Raw genomic sequence first — 20,924 nt, forward strand, 5'->3', positions numbered from 1 at the left:
TGAATAATAGGAAAGTGAACATTCATTGAATTTGCATGACTTTGCAGACCAGGCCATTAAGTGGTTGTTGTGATGACTGTGTGCAGTGAGAGGTGAGTCCTCCCTGTCAACCGGAAGTAAGGAAGCATGAATGACTGATGGATACATTTCTCTGTTACTTGCTGCTTGTCTCCCCCCCTCCCCTCCCCTCAACCCTGGCACACATCACACAAATGATAATGTATATGGATGTATCGAATGTGAAGTGCTGCAATGTTATTTGTATTCATGCTAAGAGAAACTTGAAAAAACACATTTATCAAAAATGAAAGACTGTAGAACTGTGTTTGCTGGGTGGAAATGAGTTGAGGGTGGGAAATTGCATTGTCTAATCAAAAAATATTTTCCTTGTGAGGAAAAGAAATAAAGCAAAATGTGCAAATTCACATTTACACGTTGCTGACTCAAAAGTATTATCTACTTAGTGCAAAATGCCCCAGAGCATTCCTGGAAATCTGCTATTGTCACAGATATCTAAGTATAATTCTAGGAATGTTTGTGAGTCTCTGGAAGGCCAGAAACCTACTCAAAATCTGGGCAGCATCGCAAATGTCTGACTTTGTAACGCTTGGATTTGGGAATCAAGCCATTGTTGTTAATGGATACTTTTGTGCTAGGGTATGTTTATGATACTGATCGGTTATGGCAGACTGAACTCATGAATCACTAATGAAGATATGGCAGTTGTGATGCCATTTTGTAATTGCATTTTATATAGCATTTGAGGCATTTAGAAGATTCACTTACTTTCCCTGGTTTATGAATTGAGATAAGCTTGAAGTTGTGACATGATATCAATATGTGTTGCCATTAAAATTACTCTTACTTTACACATTTATATTAACAGTTTTGACAGTGTGATGCCTATGGAGATTTGATATTTGTTGTGTCCTGTGTTTTTGTGTGTGAAACTTCTAGTGGTCCTTCGCAGACTCCTTACAAATATTACCTAATCTGGTGGGCGTGACTGGATGTGGCTAATAACTTTTGTCACGCAGTATGTTCAGTTAACGGTTACATGCTGAAGAACAAAGACATGCAAACCAGAGCTCAGTGTGTGGCTTGGTCTGTTAAACGCTCCTGGGCTGGGGAGGATGCTACAGCTGGAGACGAGAAAGGGAATACTTGCCCCCAAAGATACAAGACTGCTCTCTCTGAGAGTGTGCAGTGGTCCAGCAACCTGCTTGTGCTTGCCACATGTGCCTAAAGAAGCGGTCTACAGTTGGCCCATGTGGAGTCAAAGGGCAACTCCAGCTTTTGAATGACCTTCGAAGAAGGTGAAGTCCCTATGGAGGAGATCAATTAGTAAGCCTACTAAAAATCTACTGGTAAGGCCGAAAGAAGAAATACTGCCCCACAGCATAACACAGAGCCAGCACCAATACAAAGCATGCTAAAGACAGTGGTAACTGTAACGTCCTCAGGAACTCCTCTGAATCCAGGCGATGTTCAAAGGGGTCCACCTCTTGACATCCTCAACTCTTACCCACAAAGCACAGAGTATTGAGGCGATCAAGCGATGGAAAGGAATTAGGGTAGGAACAGCGTGGGAATGGGATACCTGTAAACATAAAACACAATTATTAATACAGGTCTCCTTCTCTACTACTATGTCAGAGTCTCACTAATTCGGTTAATACCTGTAACTCAGGTTCAGCCTACCCTAGTGTTTCTCTCTCTCTACCCAGTAAGATAGCTCACCAACTGGATAATATACCTTTGACAATAAAGCACACCGGTAAACTCACATTGACCTCCCCCCACCACCACTTTATAGTAGGGACCCTCCTTTCCCATTCGTACCCTTTTATCGTATTCACAATCAAATGCTTCACCACAAATGGAAAATAGGAAAGAAGACAAAAAAAAATAAAGGAAGAGTTTCTTTACTCGTAAATGGTCAGAGGAGCAAAAAGGCAGTCTCTATAATCCATGCTCCGATAGGGAAATCATAAGGCAATACGTCGTGATAGCTTTAAACAGGTTACATATATGGAGATGCCATCATGGAAGCGTTGTTGAAGAACTCCAGACACTTCAACTTACGCCAACGAGAAAACCAATAGTCTTCTTGGTCTAACCCAAAATAACTGCAACACAATGAAGTCTTGTAACAAACCCCATGTGTCTAAATCCCTAGGCAAATAGAACTAGTAGCGCCAGCAAACAAAACGCACCTCCACTGGGCGCTTCTTAAGATGGTACCTCTTTCCTGCCAGAGTCTTCTTCGGTGCACAAGCAACTCCAGCACGAGCCATTTCACTATTGCAGCAGCTGCCGCCGTAATCAGTGATGCCTCTCCATACAAGTATGCGTCCTTACCATCCGTCGCCGAGACTTTACTAACTCCTGTTCAAATATAAACTGCGAGTCGGGATCAAATCACAATGGCTCTTCCTGCGAGCCGCAGTAGGAAACCGCTTCCACAGGTTCACTCCAGCCGCTCCGTACTTCCTCAGACAGCACCATTCAGCCGCACAATGCAAAGGTCTTCAAAACAAGAACTACGCACGCTGACTTGCGTGCAATCGTGTTCAAATACCCAGAGGTCCCTCCTTCTGGAGGCTTCCTGAGAATTGTAGTTCAGGCGGCAATCCTCACTTATCGGCATGTACTGTAGGCGCAATTGGGTGTCAGACCCTGACAGTAACAGGTAAGAAGAAACGCTAAAGGCAGCGTCAGCCAAGTACAATGCATAAAGTCGAAAGCTGTGATGAGCACATGCAAGATGCGAAACTATTATTCACTGTGCAGAAGGAGGATGGGGCCCGCCGACCTCAATTCAGGTGTATCAATCCATGTACTAATGAGCTGGCTGAAGCTTACAGAGGTGCCACCGGGCCAAGAGACCCTGAAGATCAAATGCTGTCTGAGCAGCATATACTCTCAACGACAGTAGGAAACAGCACAAAATATGATGGACCTTTGTTCCAGAAGCCACCAACTCCATTGGACACGACCGAAAAGCAGAAAAGCAGAATACTGGTGTCAGACGGACTGCCTTGATTCAATCCAAGCAGTCCGTCTGGCACTAGCATTCTGCTTTTTGCATTTCAGTTCAATGACTTCATAGATGCTATAGAAGAAGTAGATAACAAAAAGATCATCCAATACCTAAAGAACCTTGCATGTAAAGGAGTAAAACAAGTGATCATGAAGATATCACAAGCTGATGAAGTATCATACTGTCAGGTCAAGAAGACATTGGAGGCCAAGTTCAATCCAGTGCCAGATGTGTTTACTGTCAATCAAGCCAGACAGCAACCTGGTAAAATGATGGATCAGTTTGTTGAGAGACTTGACACGCTCATTAAGTACTGAAAGTTCAATGAATTTAATGATGAAGAAGCCATGCGTCTACAATTACTCAATGGTTACCTATCCGATTCATTCCGATGACGCATGCTGCAAGAAATGCTCAGTTTGGAGTAAGTGCTCATGGCTGCAAGAGCGGAGGTTTGTCCTGATTGACAAGCTGGTGAATTGTAATTTGGAACAACCTAAAATGATTCAGCATTGAGTATGTAAAGTAAGCAGAAACACATGGCAGAGGCCCATAGAGTGATGTCTCAGAAGAAAAATAAATTGTGTTTCCACTGTGGATTCTCCTTTCCACATGAAGGCAAATGTCCTGCCATCTGATAAATATACAAAGGCAGTGGGAAGGAAAACTATTTCATTATGGTTTGCAAAGCAAAAGAGAAACTAAGTGTGTCACGAAGAGACGAGAAGATAAACGCCTGAAAGTTCTACAAGCACTCTAGCCTCTCCCACAAGGCCAAACAGCAAATCGACTAAGGCAAGTGGAAACGAAACAAAGTGGTAGTTATCAAATTCATCCTCCAAAGGCTTGTTAACGTCATCATCGAGTGACAGTGAGAATGATGGATGTGCGATGGTGATGTCAGTCACAGACCAACGTGTACAAGCAGGATTGTCCGCTTGAAAAGAAGAGCATAAATCTAAAAGAATCATCACACAAAGCAACAATGTTGTTTGGACATTGTCCAAAATCACACTCAAGGTGAATGATTGCCCTACAACTTTTATTATAGACAGTGGTGCATCGATAAACATGCTGGCAGAAAAGCACAAAGAACTGTATCTGATACCACATCTTACACTGTCAGTAAAAAAGGTGTACACCTGGACAGCTTCTGCGCCCCTGAAGAGTAAAGGATCCTTTGTAGCAACCATGTGGCACAAGAAAACAACAGTGCAATCGTTTTCGATACTGCTGCTGAAATGGAACTGATCTCTATTGACTACAACGTGAATGCCCATTCTGCATTAGTGAGTCACTGCCCGACATTGTTTCATGGACTTTGGAAACTTAAGACAATGAAGGTGCAGTTTCACATAAATGAAGATATTTGCCCTGTTGAACAGCAGCATCGCCAAATTGCTTTTAACACACAGGATGCTGTTGAGAAAGAACTAGAAACACTGTTAAAGCATGACATCATCAAGCGCTTTACTGGTCTGACACCATGAGTTTGACCCATTGTGTTTGTGCCAAAAAGGAACAGTGGAGGTTCAGTGCGCATTTGTGTTGATATGCGATAGGCCAACCGAGCAATTGAAAGAGGATGACAGCCAGGTCCTCACATAGCCGACAGGATCACGCAAATGAATGGCGCCAAAGTTTTCTTCTGCCTTGATCTGAACAAAGGCAACCATCAACTTGAACTGGAAGAAAACTGCAGGTACATTACTACTTTTTCAACTCATGCTGGTTTGTTCAGATATAAAAGACTCAGTTTTGGTGTGTCGTCAGCTGCATAAACCTTTTTAAGATGTCATTCATCAAATAATTCCGCCTGTCGCATGCTTTTAACTACATTAGTGATATACTGGTGGTGTTTGGGGCTACACGAAAAAACCATGATAAAGCACTCACACAAGTATGCCATCTGCTAGCTGATGCTGTTCTCCCACTAAATGCAAAGTGTTAGAAATGGTATTTCTGGCTAGCTCAGACTTGTGCCAAAGTGAGGCAGAAACCACCACTCTAGTCAGGATAAGGGAGTTACATTTCTAAACTAACCCCTGCTCACCCCCTTGGTAGCTTGGCATGAGAAGGCAGGCTTATCTTAGAGGCAGTGTGTAAAACATTTGCACATAACCAACAGTAAAACAGTGTACGTACTACAGAAGGACACCACACCAGTTTAGAAAAATATCAAATTTTTATATACTTACGACAAGGCCAAATACGATAAAAATCCACAACATTATACTTCAAAATCGTCACTTATAAAAATATGCTTTAAAAATAGTTCCTTGATGTCGATAGCTCCATCTGGGGCTATCACAACGTGGTGAACAACAAATCCAAAAACAGTTCTGGCTGAACGCGGGGTCGCAGGCCAACTACGGGGTCAAGAAGACCCGCAAACAGTACTTTTCAGAGATGCAGGGCGATGAGGTCATTGAAGTTATGTTATGTTATGTTATGTTAAATTATATTTATATAGCGCACGGCTACTCCGACAGAGTGTCCCGGCGCTTTCCACAAATAAATCAGTGTGTAATAACATAACACGAAACAATACAGAAAAGAAAACCCCCCCAGAAAACAACTAAGCATTAAAAAGCCATGTCTTCAAGCTCTTCCTAAATTGAAGCAAGTTAGGAGTACTACGTAACGCCAGTGGTAAGGAGTTCCACAACTGAGGTGCCTTAAAGCCAAAGGAGCGGCCCCCAGTGCGGGCCTTATGCACGCGAGGAACCACGGCAGTGAAAAGAGCTGCAGAGCGCAGTAGGCGAGCAGGGCGATAGAAAATCAACCTGCGCCGTAAATATCCGGCCCCAGAGCCAAACAGTGCCTTGTGCATCAACGTAAGGGATTTGAACATAATCCGCTTACGGATAGGCAGCCAGTGGAGCTTCTGAAGCAGCCCCGAGGCTCGCGATCGCCTATGCAGGCCGAAAATCGCGCGGGCAGCAGAGTTTTGTGCAACCTGTAGACGCTGGACCAGGTAGTCTGGGAGGCCAAGGAAAAGGGCATTGGCATAGTCCAGCCTTGATCCGCGTTGCAGGTTGATTCCTTTCTGATGGAATCCGGAGCACTGGGGCCAATAGGCATCAGGTGCTGATGTGTGAAGCATGGCGTGCAGTGCCCCCAGGTCGCAGTGCGAGCAGCGGCTCGGTGGCGGCGTTAGATGGTGAGACTAGGGTCGGGGTGCAACATGTAGGCGGTGCTCCTTACGGTGCTGGCAGGTCACGATGCAAGCAGCGGCGGCTGACGAACTGGAGTCAATGGCCCCGGCGTCAGTAGGCAAAGGCTGTGGTGTGGGATGAGGGCGGTGCATCATGTAACTTGCGAGCGGTGCCCCCGAACCACGGTGCAGGCAGTGACGTCGATTTCGGCGGGAAGCGGCGGCATCAGGAAGGCCATGGCATTGTCGTGTAGCGAGGCGGTGCAGAGTGCGGGCCAACAGGTCGTGGCGCCAGCCGCGACTCGGTGCTGGCGTCAGCAGGCGTCGTCGGTGAGACCAGGCTTGCGGTGCAGCGAAGCGGCAGTGCCCTCTGCGGTGCCAAATCATCGGCGTAAAGCATGGCCGTGCAGAGTGCCAAGCCCACAGGTCGCGTTGCGAGCAGCGGCTTGAAGATGGTGTCAAAAGGTGTCGTCGGTGAGACCAAGGTCATGGTGCAGCGTTGCTGCGGTGCCCTTTGCAGTGCCTTCAGGACATGGGTTCAGCAGGGTTGTCGTAGATGTTGTCGGGTGGCATTCTTCGGGTGGCAGCACAAAAACACAGTCCCCAGTGCTGCGGGTCGAAGAACCTGAAGTCTCTGCTGTTCCTAAGACTTCGTGAACAAGGGGCAAGCTCTACCTCAAGCCCTTGGAGCGTCTCACCAATTTGGTCGCAGAAAGTCCAGTCCAGGCCTTTCACTGCCCAAGACAGAAGCAGCCACTGCAAGTCAGCCCAGCGTTCGGTCCTTTCAGCAGTTTCTCCGACTCTCCTACTGTGCAGTCTTCTTGATCCAGATGAGTTCTAAAGTTCAGGGGTCTGGGACCCAGTATTTGTACACATAAATCCTTTGATCTGCCAGGCAGAGGGTGTCGGTGTCCGGCAAGAACCAGTTGGGCCTTCTCTGGCGTGAATTCCTGGCAGGAGGTGGAGACGGCTTTGTCAGAGGCAGACGAGGCTCTCTGAGGTGCAAGGAAATCTCCTCCCTCTTCCCCCGTCGTAACCCAGTTCTATTTAGCCCTTTCCTGACCTACCTAGACTATCTGGAGCCACCCTGCTCCCTAGCCATCTGTCGTCCAAAAACCAGACAGACAATCCACATTACAGCAGAGGCACACAGGATGATTGAGCAAAATAACACCCACTTTCTAAAAGTGGCCTTTATGAACTCAGAATTAAAAGGGCACCCTCGCTAAAGACTGTGTCTTTAGACACTGAGTTCAGGCCTTCAAACTTCCTTCACTTATACCTTTCTCGGGCTACGTACATGGGTGGCACAATCCGTGCTGCAGGCCCACGAGTAGCGGTGGACTCACAAGCCTCAGCACCGTTACTGGGGACTGACAAGTAAGTCACACATCCAATCATAACACAATTTACCACAGGAGCACCAGCGCTTTACCACTGATCAGCAGTGCCAAAAGCGCGCAGAAACGTTACACCAGCAAAAACAGAGTCAAAACCGGGGAGGTCAGAAAGCAAAAATTCGGGGGAAACATGCCAAAAGATGCCAAGTCTAACACAGAGAAGTGTGGGTTTCATTAAAACAGACTTACATTTTTTGCCCATATTATCTCTGAAAAGTGATTGAGCCCTGACTCCGAAAAGGTAAAAGCATTGTCATCTACTTGTCCTCTAAAAGATGTGACCATGCTATGATCCGTAGGCATGGCCAGCTACTGCTGTAAGTACATTTGTGATTGTGCTTCTGTGAGTACCCCTTTAAGAGAATTAACAAAGCAAGATGTTCCGTTTGAATGGTCATCTGAATGTGACCGAAGTTTCAAGAAAATAAAACATGCAATTTAAAATGCAAATGAAAAGCTTACTTTGACCCAACATTTCTTACAGAGATTGTGGTAGAAGCAAGCCCAGTGGGTTGGGTGTGATCCTTTCTTAACACAATGGACAGGCCAATGCTCAGAGGCAAATTGTGGCCTCTGCTAGCTGGAGCTTAGCTCAGAAGGAACATGCCTATTTTCAACCTGAGAAATAAAGCTTAGCTATAGTGTGGGTGTGTGAACACCTCACTGTGTTTCTTTACAGAAGGCATTTTACCCTTGTCACAGATCATCAAGCGTAGCTCATTCTCTTCGGATATCTCAAAGGCAAGATGCCATCTCACATCAAGAGGTGGGGGTTTGTAAAAATTTTGGGAGGAGCACATAAATAAATTAATACATAAGCGATTTTAGTAAGAGATTTCATAAAATTGATACTTTGGGATAAAAGCATTCACCCATTGTAAAAACAGCATTGATTATAAATACTGAAAAACGATTAAAATCCATATTACCTCTGGGTTCCCCAGTCTCGACCTTCACTTAATAGATTAGAGCCCAAATAGTTTCCCCAGTTTTTGGGCCTTTTGGCCTTTCTGCTCATAAATTCCTTTCTCCAAATTAAAAGCAGAGAGGAGTCGGTTGAGCCACAGAGAGAAAGAGGTCCAGCCAGGCAGTAGAGACACAAATTCTAATCACTGCCATGGCCAAGAACATAAAGTATGGCTGTGTTCCATGTGATCCTGAGCTACTCACTTCCAGCAGCATTAATGATGGGCGTCAGAAGCTACTTTCATCTTCAGTAAAGACTCCAGGAATGACTCTATACCTCTCTTCAAATTATCCAGCCAAGGGTAAATCGAAAACATATGAGGAACTTGGGGCTTGACAACGAGGGCAGCTAATGCTCACAAGACCACCCCATTTTGATATGTTCCCTGACATGTAATAGGGATCTAAAATCATCTTAAAATGCTGAGCTTGGAGCTTTGATAAGCAAAATAAAATCTGCCCCTTCTTTAGGAAATCAAGAAGGCTCGATCCCTTTAACTCAAGCCTTTGATCCCATTTATCTGCCTGCTTCTTAATATCGTCTGGCTGCTTAAAGATCAACTCTCTGCAAATCTGGCTGATAGTGCATCCATCTTCATCCCTCATCTTATCCATGATGGAGTCTTTGGCTATCCTTTTGGGGTGCCCTATTTTCTTCAGCTAAAAGCAACATATCTGAAGGTATTTTAAGAAGTCATTTTTTCCACCCCATACGTGTCTGGAATCTCAGAAAATGACTTGACTCCAATAACCAATCGTTTCCACCCCCTAGATCCTCCCACCGTCTCATTGCGTTATCATAGAAAACCTCCGGGAGTGATGGATTCATAAAAAGCAGAGTATAACAAGGTGTTATGACTTAGCGGTCATTACATCAGTGCCAGAGCTGGCTTTGGTAGAAATCACAAAATAAACGGCTTTCTTAGGGAAGATCTCAGGCGTTTTACCTATTCAGCATAAAACTCAAATTCTAATTAATGAACATCTTGGTTTAGTGGATCCACGGGTTGTCCAATCTGCATCTTATTTGGGGGTAAAAATGTCAGCTAATATAGAGCAAATCGTAGAACAGAACCTAGCCCCTGTCAAATAGAAAGGGTCAAAGGATTTTGACAGGCTGGACAACTTTCATTTGTCTTTAGTTGGTTGTTGTAATGTAGTGAAAATGATTTTCCTTCCCAAAGTTGTCTTTTTGTTTAGATCAATCACGCTGGTATTTGAGAAATTATGGTTTAAGAAGTTAGAGTGGTTGGTTAATCCCAAAGTTCTCTTTTTATTTAGACCAATCACGTTGGTATTTGAGAAATTATGGTTTAAAAAGTTAGAGAGGGTGGTTAATAGATTGATATGGGAAATGGAAAGACAAGACGGACCCTGAAATTCATGTACTCTCCTAGAGAGAGAGCCGGGTGGGCTGTCCTTGACTTCAATTTATACCAGTTGACATCAGCACTACAGTGCATGAGCGGATTAGTTGGGGGAAACCCCCTGGACCCCTGGAATCAAGGGAGGGTTCCAGATATTTATAAACTACTGGTTGGGGAAGACTTTAAAAACCTTTTTTTTTAATTTGCTGAACCAGGCTACTACAAGAAAATGAGGTTTAAGACTCTTTGGGCAGCATGGTAAATATGGTGGCTGCTGAAAAAAAGGACAGGATTAGGAAGAATAAATTATTATACTCCGCTTTATATGAGCCCCGCAGCCTCATTTTGAAGGTTGCCATTACAGCATCATAGTACAACGCCCAAAGCGCTGAGACCTACATCAATTTAATAGTAAAGTCACGTGCACCTGCAGCTCTTTCTAGTGAAGAGATTCTGACAGCTACAGATACTGGCAAAGACATGCTTAAGTTCAAAGAAATCATTACAACACAATCATGGAGGAGTCATACTCGACCTATTACAGATGCCAGCGCCAAGAAACCGTAGGTGTACGTGCGCTTTATAAGTCCTATTTTCATTCATTCATGATATTGAGTACCAGAAATTAAAAAATGTTTGGGAAAAACTTTCTGTTACACATGATGGTGTCATACTAAGACAAGCAAGAATAGTTATCCCTGAAAGCCTGCGGCAACAAGTCATTTAACTGGCACGCGAAGTACATTGTGGCATTGCCACAACTAAAAGACCCCTTAGGGATCGAGTGTGGTTCCTGCACCCTAATGAACGAGTTGAAAGGGAGCCTAAAGCTTGTCATATTTGCAACTGTTTGTCTCCTAAAACCACTCAGCACCCGCTGAGCATGTCTGATCTTCCTAAGCAAGCTTGCGAGAGGATTGTGATTGACTTCTTTGGACTCCTCAATCAAGGACATCATCTCATGGTAGTTGTTGATGAGTGCTCACATTTTCCTCTAGTGGAAGACTCATCATCAATCACATATGACAGAGTCATTCAGAGACTGAATGGAATTTTCACAACATAGGGTGTTCCCTCCATTCTCAAATCTGACCACGGCCCGCCTTCAATAGGAGAGAGTTCAAAGACTTTCTTCATCCCCCACATCAAACATCAGAAACGTACACTGCTGTGGCCACAGATAAATGGCATATTGAACGATTTATGAGTACTTTGATGGTGGTTCAGTGTACTGTACTGGAAGGCATCAACATCAAGTCAACTTTACAACCAGCCCTCCGTGCCTACTGTTCCACTCCTCATTTCACAACAGAAGAAAGTCCTGCCACCTTGCTTTTCAGGAGAGCTTTTGGAATGAAGATACCACAATGGACCACCAGTCGGTCAATAGACCATGACAAAATTTGTGTCACTGACCAGTCTTGCAAATTCAGAATGAAGGCTTACGCCGATAAGTCCCGATGCGCTTGAGAAACAGCTTTTAAGAAAAAAGATCAACTTCTTGTCAAGCAAAAGGGGACACGCAAGGCAGAATCTCTGTTTAATGCTGAATCTCTAAGAGTTGTGCAAGCAAAGGACATATGGTAACTGCCCAACGACCTGGAAAATCCATACCCAGAGACTCGTCACACTTTAAGCCTTTGCCTTGATCTGCATCGGCTCCAGACCCCATGAGTGAGGCAAGTCCACCTGAGTGACCAAGTCAAGCATCCAACTCTGCTCCAGAGATGGCAGATGAAGGAGCCCTCTCTTCTTTTTGTACAACTCGCTCTGAAAAACTGGTGCACGCACCTTGACGACTCATCGAGGAGTTATAATGTGTGTATGTTAATGTTATGAAATTTGTGAAAGTGCCATATACCCGGAGGTGTCTTGGTGCTAGGGACAACAGTAAGCATGCTCAGCGTCTAATCCTGAAACAGCCAGGTCTTTAGTTTTCTCATAAAACCCACTAAAGAGCTAGCATTCCTAAGTTCCATTGGAAGAGAGTTCCAAAGTTTAGAGGTGCCGTAGTGAAAACTGCTGCCACCCCAGTGTGCAGTACGGATTCTGGGCACCAAAAGTAATCTTGCACCTGCCGATCGAAGATGTCTGGTCGATTGGTATCATACAAAAAGGTTCTGGAGAAAAGAGGGGCCTGTGTGATTCAAGGCCTTGTAGGCAAGACACAATGCCTTGAATTTCATGTGCTGAGATACGGGGAGCCAGTGCAAATTGCGGATTTCCTTGGATACAGTTTTGTGCCTGGGGATATTGCACAATGAGCGAGTTTTGGACCATCTGAAGCTTCTTTAAACACTGCTTCTGAACGTTCAGATATAGCCCGTTACAGTAATCTAATTTGGACTGGATGAGAGATGTGACTATTGTTTTTCTGGTGTCCGCCAGGATGTACGGATGTATCTTCTTTATTTTCTACATAAGAAAATATGAAGCAGAGACAATAGTGTTGGTCTTTTGACAGAGTGTTAATTTATTGTCAATCCATACACCCAAGTTCTTGACTTTGGCTGCTAGTTTGAGAGGTATATCCATCTCTGCCGGCCACCACAGATTGCCCCAATTTGGTTGCATATTACCAAAAATCAGAATCTCTTTTTTTCAGAATTAAGTTTGTATATATATGTTGTTCCTACTTTTTATTTAAGAAAGGGGGAGATGTTGTGTTTGTGTGTTTGAGGCCTCCCATGGTCCTCAGCAGACTCCTTACAAGTATTACGTAATCTGGTAGGTGTGATTGGGTGTTCTTAAAAAAGTTTGTAGCACAGTACGTTTGGTTAACGGTTGCATGCTGAAGGATAAAAATGTGCAAACTAGAGCTCAACGTGTGGCGTGGTCTTATAAATACTCCTGGGCTGGAGAGGACAATACAATATTAACTTTCAAAGCTGAATTTGCAACCTTCAATATTGACCATATGATTGTGCACAGAGCCCTGTAGTGGGCTAAACACAATGCTTTTGCCCTTAGCATTGTGAAAACAAACCACTAGAACACGTTTTCCCCCACCCCCTGTGCAGCAAGGTAATTTGAAAGAAAATAATTTTGCCTACTGGTAGTGACAAATAATCTAGCATTGTATTCCTAAATCCCTAGTTTCTCAGTGGAATTTCAGGGTCCCACTCATAAATCTTAATAACACGCATCTGTTACTAGTATTCCGGGTATCAGTACCTCTGGAGAATAGTGTTGCTAGGGAATAGTCTGGGGTACTCATTATGAGGCCCTTAGAGTATGCAAACACTGGGCAGATTTTTCCAATCAAGCGCAGAAATGCTAGTTGGAGGGGCTGTTAATCAACAAAGCACATTTCAGACTGCACATAAGTGGCGCAGTATGGTTCACGCATTGTCTTTCCGTGCTCAGCGGATGATTGTTTTGTGGCTATCAGTGAGCAATCTCATTTTTATTGACTTTGCTTTGAGCAGTACAACCCTAGACTTTTTTAGTTCATAGGGTTACATGTACAGCAGTGTTGTCGACTTCTACTTACGAAAAACACTAGCCTCCTTTTGGAAATGGAAGCCATTGTGCTTCCTGGTGGCGAGAGCAGATGGGGGTGTGCACTTTTGGGATATCAAACAAAAGGCGTGATAACAAATGCTTTATTAGCACGTGTAGTTTACAATTTCTAGGTTTGCGACTAACCACAATATTTTGCAAAAATATTGGCAGATATATTAGCAATGTTATCCTGTGCATTTTGTGCGCAAAATTGGTTGGTGATGTCATCCTGTTTTTTTATTTGTTGTATTTCTGTGGTCTTGTTTACCTTCATTTCATTTTTCGTTTTCAGTTGACTTGTGGTCAGTGGGGTGCATCATGGGAGAAATGATTAAAGGTGCTGTGTTGTTTCCTGGTACTGATCGTATCCTTCTTAGCAACCATTGGCCAACTGTTGCTTGTCATTTTCTTTTGATAACAAAATAATGCACCCCTTTACCATCTTGCAGACAAGCTCACGCTTTCTGCTTACAAGTCCACATAAAGCTGTTATTTGGGTGACCCAGTTAAGAAGTGACTGAAGGCATTTGTAGCAAAAACAGTAAATATTTCATAATTATATAATAATAATGTGTAATAGGTTGTTACATTTTTTATAATTAAGTAATAAGTATGTACTTTTTGTATATATTTTAAACATTCCTATTTATTTATTTATATTTTTAACTATTTTAATTCAATTTCATTTAATGTAACATTATTTCCTGTGGGGTTTTATTTTAAGCCCCTACTTCCATTATTTTCTTAGTTTCATGTTATTGGCCTTTTCAAGGTATACAACAGCAAGGCAAAAAGGTTGCCAGAACAGAAAAGGCCACAACTCCCCCACCCCCATCCCTCCCCTCGACCCCGCCCCAGAATTGGGAATAGGTTAATGGTTTTTAACAGAGCTTCTTTCGGAGATCGTCCACAAAGCTTTGTTGTGAAGAGCATGCCCGTAGACATCTAGGGCATGTCAGGTCTCTTTTATCTTGGTTGAGGTATTCCAGGATGGGGTCCAACATACTGGCTAATTTACCTGATGCATCGTGGAGGTCATGTGGTATCTTTTCATATCCCATAAGCAGCCAAATGTTCTGAAGCCACGGTATTCGGAATAAGGTACTTTCCCCACAAGCTTAGTGTAGTCTGTTTGGCTGCTAGCAGGAAGTGAGGGATTATCTTCCCATTACGTGAATGAAGGGGGTACGTCTGCTCCTGGGAAAAGCCCAGGAGGATTGATGCCGGGTCCTTAATAAGGGCCAACTCTTCTATTTCTGCTATGGTTGCCAGGACTGTCTCCCAGTACCCGCCAAGGTTTGGGCCAGACCACATGATGTGGAAGATGGTTCCTGTCCCTCCGCATCCTCTCCAACAGTCCTTAGATTTGCTATTGTCCATGATATGTAGTTGCACTAGTGTGTAGTGCCTGCTATATAATATCTCATAGAGTACCTCAGCCTTGAGAGTGTTTAACAAAGTTTGTTGTGCATGTGTGAATGCTGCACCATTGATTGTCATACATTGCCAACCCATGATCTTCCTCCCAACTCTTCCTGTAGGGAGGGATTGTTGAGTTGCATGAAGGAACATGGTAGCATGTATTTGGGAGTTTAGGGCCCAGATGTACGACCATCTCAATTTGTTAGTCGCAAATTGCGACATTTTGCGGATCGCAATTTACGACTCGCAAAATGGAATGTACAACAGTGTCTGAGACACTGTTTGCGATTCTTAAATGGGTCGGAAGGGACCTCCCTCATTAATATTCATGAGGCAGGTCGCAATTTGCGACCCATTGTGAATAGCCTGCAAACACAGGTATGGTGACCCCCATGTCTGTGTTTGATTTTTCAATAAAGCAACTTTTTTTCTCAAATGCAGTAAATTTTCCTTAAAGGAAAATGGGATGCATTCAAAAAAGAAATGCACATTTGTATTTTTATTTTGTTAAAGGCAAGCAGTGGTTCCTAGGGTCACTGCCTGCTCTTAAAAATATTTTCACAGCCATTCATAAAGGGGAAGAGGTCCCCTGGGGACCCCTTCTTGTTTGCAAGTGGCTAATTACCTACTTGAAGTAGGCTGTAAACTGCAAGTGTTTTGTGACTGCAAAAGTGCTCGCAAAACAATGCTACACGCCATTCTGACTCACCATTAGGAAGGGATGCCCTTGGCGTGCCCCTTCCTAAAAGCAACTCTCAAACACTATTTTGAAAGGCACGACTTGCAAAATAGCGTTTGTACATACCACCACCCTTTTTTGCGGATGCAAATGGGCTGATTCCCATCTGTAACCACAAAACACGGTCTTACATTTTGCCCTAGTGGTGAGGCCTTGAAAAAACATCTCAAAGTACGTGAGTGGTCTTGTTACTGCTGACTGCATAGGGGGGTGAAGTACTTGGTGTCTCATCTGTAGATAGTGGAACTGTTTGTGCTTTGAGATATTGTATGCCTGTTTGATGTTTTCTAAGGGACTGATGGAGCCCTTATGGAATAGGTTTATAAGTGTCAAGGTTCCTTGTACGACTGCTCACCCAACACACAGTGCGGCCGTAATTTACCGCAGTTGGAGCGGGGGATGTAGGTTAGGTCATTTGAAGTCAGGCGTAGAGGGCGCCCACTGCCAGGATCTGAGAGAATGCTGGGGGTGCCCGAGGAAGACTTTGAAGGTTGCCGGTCTGGTCTCTCGCAAGCCTTTGAAGGCTCAAGGACAGACTCAGCAGTGAAGACCGTCATCAGCGTTCAGAGCCGTGCAGTTCACCAACGAATTCTGAGAGAGAGAGAGCTTAGGATTTTTGCTAGTCAGTCAGGGGATAGTGTAAGGAATTTGTTTGTCCTAATCTGATCAGTGTTAGACCAGGTTAGTTTTCGTTATGTGAGCGTCGTGAAGTTAGACAGGATTTATTTACTAAATAATAGAAAAAAGTATTTAGAGCCATTTCATTAAGGGTAGTGCTGAACAATTTAATTTTGAGGAAAGGTATTCACTCACCTTTTCTTCTTCTGGAAGTCGGAGCATTGGAAAAGTATTCTAGTCCTCAGAACCACAGGTACCTGAAAGAAAAGAATAGTCATATGTTAATAAATTGCTAAAAAATTGATGAAGCGTAATAGAGTATGTGTAGAAAACCACAGTTGATTATATGTCAAAATGTACAAAAAGAACAATAAGAAGAGAGGCTAAGCCTTAGCTAAATTGGGGTAAGAGTGCACATTAAAAAGTGAAATATAGAGCACAAGAGAAGCAAGGGCTATAGATGCTTTTAATGATGTTATAAGTGTTTACATAAGAAGAAGTAACTGAAGGTGCCACGAGTGGTGCTGATGTGAACACCGGAAGCAAGGCAGTCTCTTCTCTGTCCCCTTCCCATTTCCCCCGACAGGGTTCACGCGAGTGCTTGTTATTTAAGAGCTCGGGTAGAGGTCTATGTGGGGAATTTGGAATTTGCAACATTCTGCTCCCGTGAGTGCTTGGAAGATTGTGAGTATACAAGTTGGGCCATGACAGAGTGAAGTACCCACGTTGTAAGCCTCACCTGAGCAGAATGGCTGAAGGTTATGATTTGAAGAGTCTATCTAAAATTCTAGAAGTAATACAGCAAGAGTTAATGGCTGTTAGAGAGGCGAACAAGGCCCTGAAGACAGAAATGGAAGCCTCAAGAAGGGCAACTTTAGAGTTGGCGGTCAAGTTGATGAGTGAGAGTTCAGGAGTTAAATTTCACCCCTCCTCTTCTAGTACAGGTACGTCAGGTACAAGTGCAGTCCTTAATCCAGGCAGTACCACGCAAGTAGTGCATTCTTTGGCCTCCGTCATTCCCCTAGTTCCACCTGAACGCTTTAGTGGGGATCCCCAAAAGGCTCAGATTTTCCTTACTCAATGTTCATTAAATGTCATGTGCCATACAACCGTCTTTCCAGATGCACAGTCTTGAATAGCTTTTATCCTCTTATTAACACTGGGCGTAGTTCGCGTAGTTGCACTACGTGAAGTGCATTTCGCACTACGTGAGATACGCGTAGCCCTACGCTAACTGCGTAGTGCGCTGTTCGTGATGATTGCACAGTGCCAGATGCTTGTCCACACTTTGAAATTATTGAAAACGGCATCTCGCACAGTGCGAGCTGTCATTTTCTGCCGCTTGAGTAGACTTTTACTCGAGCGGCAGCCTTCTCAACGCGGACTGGTAGTTTCTCATCGCGAGCGGTTGCCAGCATACGTGACCACTTGCAATGAGAAACCTGACCTCCCCGCGTTGAGAATCTCGCCGGGAGTTTTTTTTTCCTTAGTCCCGATCGCCAACTTGATGTTGCTGATCGCGAACGAGGAAAAAGTCTTGCCGGGATGTCATTTTGCTCACTCGCAGTCGCCAACTTGACGTTGAGGACCGCAAGTCAGCAAAATATGCCAACTACGCTACGCGAGTTTGCACTGTGCTACGTGCAATTTGAGTAGCGCAAAGTAGCACAAACTATGCAAACTTTGTGAGCGTAGTGTAGTTAGACGCCCAGGGTTACCTCTTATATCTCAGTAGAGATGCTGCTTCATGGTCGATGCCGTTGGTCACTCAGGATGATGCAATATTGTATGATTTTGAAGAGTTCAAAAATGAATTTCTGCAAATCTTTGATAGAAGAAAGGTGGCTGAGGCAACTGATAATGAGTTGCTAGAATTGAGATAGAGAAATCGTGAGCTGCTAACCTATTTAGAGAGATTCAACAAATTGGTGGTTGGAACTGAATGGCCAGAATCAAGGAGCGCAACTTTATTCTATAGAGGTTTGAAGGATGATTTGAAGGACGCCTTGATGCAAATCCTCAATCGTCCCACTGAGGTGTCAGCTTTGATTGACTTAGTCCTGGAAATCTATTATCGCCTAACTGAGAGAAAAGGAGAAAAAAGAAGAGAATTTCGCCTGAGTAGTCCTAGATTTAATTCAGGACAAACAGAATGCACAAAAAATGTTGGAGAAAGAACTGAGAGTTGAACCAATGCAAATTGTTACTATAAGGGGCCCCCTTTCCAAAGAAGAGAAGGAAAAAAGAAGGCTAAATAATCTCTGTCTCTATTGTGGTACTAGTGGGCATTTTTTATAAGGCAGCCTAAAGAAGCCCAAACTCTACAAGAAGGAAAACTCACAGCACCACCTGTAGGAGGAGTTGGACTGTTGGATGCGAAAGAGGAAACAGCTCCAAAAGGTCATCAAGTCGCAAATACTTTACAATCTTTTGTACTGCATCTGATCTTAACTAAGACCATGAAATTTAGAGAAAAGACCCTTCACGAGTCACCGTGATGTTCGATTCTGGGGCTACCGGGAATTTTTTTGATCTCAAGTTTGCCTCCAAGGTGGGGTTAGAAGCAATTCAGAAAGTCAAAAGTGAAGCAGAAAGGGCTGTTGATGAAGCAAATTTATCGTCTGGTCCAATCGTCAGCCACACTGAGTCTGTTGAATCAATTACCTCTGACGGCCAACGTGAAGAGATACAATTTAATCGTATCAATGCATCCCAGTTCCAACTCATTTTGGGACTACCTTGGTTAACAGAACATAATCCTACAATAAATTGGAGTGAGAGAACCTTGCTGTTTGACTCCGAATATTGCATAGAACATTGCTATCATGAAAGAATTGAGAATAAGAAAGAGAGTCCAGCTACCTGTTTGTGCGAGAACAAGATAATGGTATGCGTGGTTAAAACCGCAGAACTCCCAGAAGAATATCAAGAATTTGCTGATGTGTTAAATGAAACAGAGGCTAAGAAACTTCCGCTGCTTCGATCTTATGATTGTAAAATTGATCAGGAACCATGGGCTAATTTACCTTGCAGTAGAATCTACGCTCTTAATGAAATAGAGAATCAATATTTGAAGGATTATTTGAACACATTTTTGGAAAATGATTTCATCCGCCCCTCACAGTCTCCAGTCTCTACGCCACTTTTTTTCATTCCAAAGAAGGACGGCGTGTTGAGGGTCTGTGTTGACTATCGAGCACTGAACAGAATAACCACCTAGAATCGTTACCCCTTACCTTTGATTTCAGTTTTACTGGATCAACTGAAAGGTGCAAAGATTTTTACGAAATTAGACTTGCGGGGTGCCTATCATCTTATCCGAGTGCGAGAAGAAGACAAGTGGCAAACGGCCTTCAGAAATAAATATGGATCATTCGAATATCAGGTAATGCCATATGGTCTATGCAACGCCCCAACGGCCTTCCTATACTTTATCAATGACCTGTTAAAGGAATTTATTGATCAGTGTGCAATTGTGTACATTGACAACAGTAAGAGAAAACAGGTTGTAAGCTAAGTTGGAGCAATGTACCTTTGGAGTAAGGTCAGTAGATTTCTTAGGATTCATCATCGCTCCTGAAGGTCTGACCATGGATAAGAAGAAGATTGAAGCGGTACTTGACTGGCATCCACCAGCTACTGTGAAGGAAATACAAAGCTTCATTGCCTTTGCCTTTGCCTATTTCTACATTAAGGATTTTTCTCAGGAGGTCATACCAATCACCAGACTTTTAAAGAAAGGAAATACTTTCCAATGGACAGCCGGGGCAGAAGAATCCTTTCAGTCTCGAAAAAAAAGTTTTACCTCTGCACCAGTTTTACTACATGAATAGCGGAGTCAACCCTTTTACGTAGAAAGCGACACCTCAGAACAGGCTATTGGAGGAGTTTTGTCACAACGACATAAGGATACCGGGTAGTTGCATCCCATTGCATATCGTTCAAGAAAACTGCTTCCGTCAGAAATCAACTACACTATTACGGAAAAATAATTATTGTCCATCAAGGATGCATTTCAGGAGTAGCAACACTATCTTTTAGGGGCAAAGCATGTAGTGACTGTTTACGGACCACAGGAATTTGCAATTTTTTAAATCAGCCAGAACCCTGACTCTCCGACAACTTCTATGGTCCTTATACTTCGCTGACTATAATTTTGTCATTACATACCGACTAAGCAAGAATAAAGGAAAGGCTGATGCACTGTCCAGAATAGAAACTGAAGGGAAGAAGACATTGGTGGAGGATCTGCGAATCATTCCAGAAAACAAAATAGTCGGGCCATCGTAAAGGAATCAGTTGAAGAAAAGAAAAAAATGACGCTAGATGAAATGCAAAAGTGGGTTGGAGAAAATCCAGTGTGAGAGATTCGCCAACAATTGCCCTACCACGTGGAAACTTTGTATTTGCCTAGCCATGAACTCCAACAGCAAGCATTGTTTGACTGTCATGATAGTCCCTTAGCCGGTCACCCAGGAATTAATCATACAGAAGCATTACTGAAGAGGGAGTTTTGGTGGCCTAGTTTGGTAAAGGATGTTCAACAACATTGGGAGGATGCAAGAATTTTGCATGAGAAAAGTCTGATTGACAGGCCCCTCAGGGTCTTTTACAACCCTTGCCAACTCCTCCTCACCCATGGCACACTATCACAATGGATCTAATTGTGGCGGTGCCTTTTAGCCAAGGGTACAATTCAATATTAGTA

The 20,924-nt window shown here is 43.6% G+C and overlaps 1 protein-coding gene across 3 annotated transcripts in view; it reads left to right on the top strand.

Moving 5' to 3' along the window:
- Positions 1–20,924, top strand: part of MAPK10 (mitogen-activated protein kinase 10) — a 561,938-nt gene that overhangs the window by 305,133 nt on the left and 235,881 nt on the right. The window contains exon 7 of one of the 3 annotated variants that reach the window (XM_078677510.1): positions 13,730–13,801. The exons of the other annotated variants lie outside the window; for them this stretch is intronic. Coding sequence (XP_078533636.1) covers positions 13,730–13,801 — 72 coding nt within the window. The remainder of the gene's footprint in view (positions 1–13,729; positions 13,802–20,924) is intronic. 3 annotated transcript variants of the gene reach the window in all.

This window comes from Lissotriton helveticus, chromosome 2_1 (genome assembly GCF_964261635.1).
Source record: "Lissotriton helveticus chromosome 2_1, aLisHel1.1, whole genome shotgun sequence".
NCBI classification, from domain to species: Eukaryota; Metazoa; Chordata; class Amphibia; order Caudata; family Salamandridae; genus Lissotriton; species Lissotriton helveticus.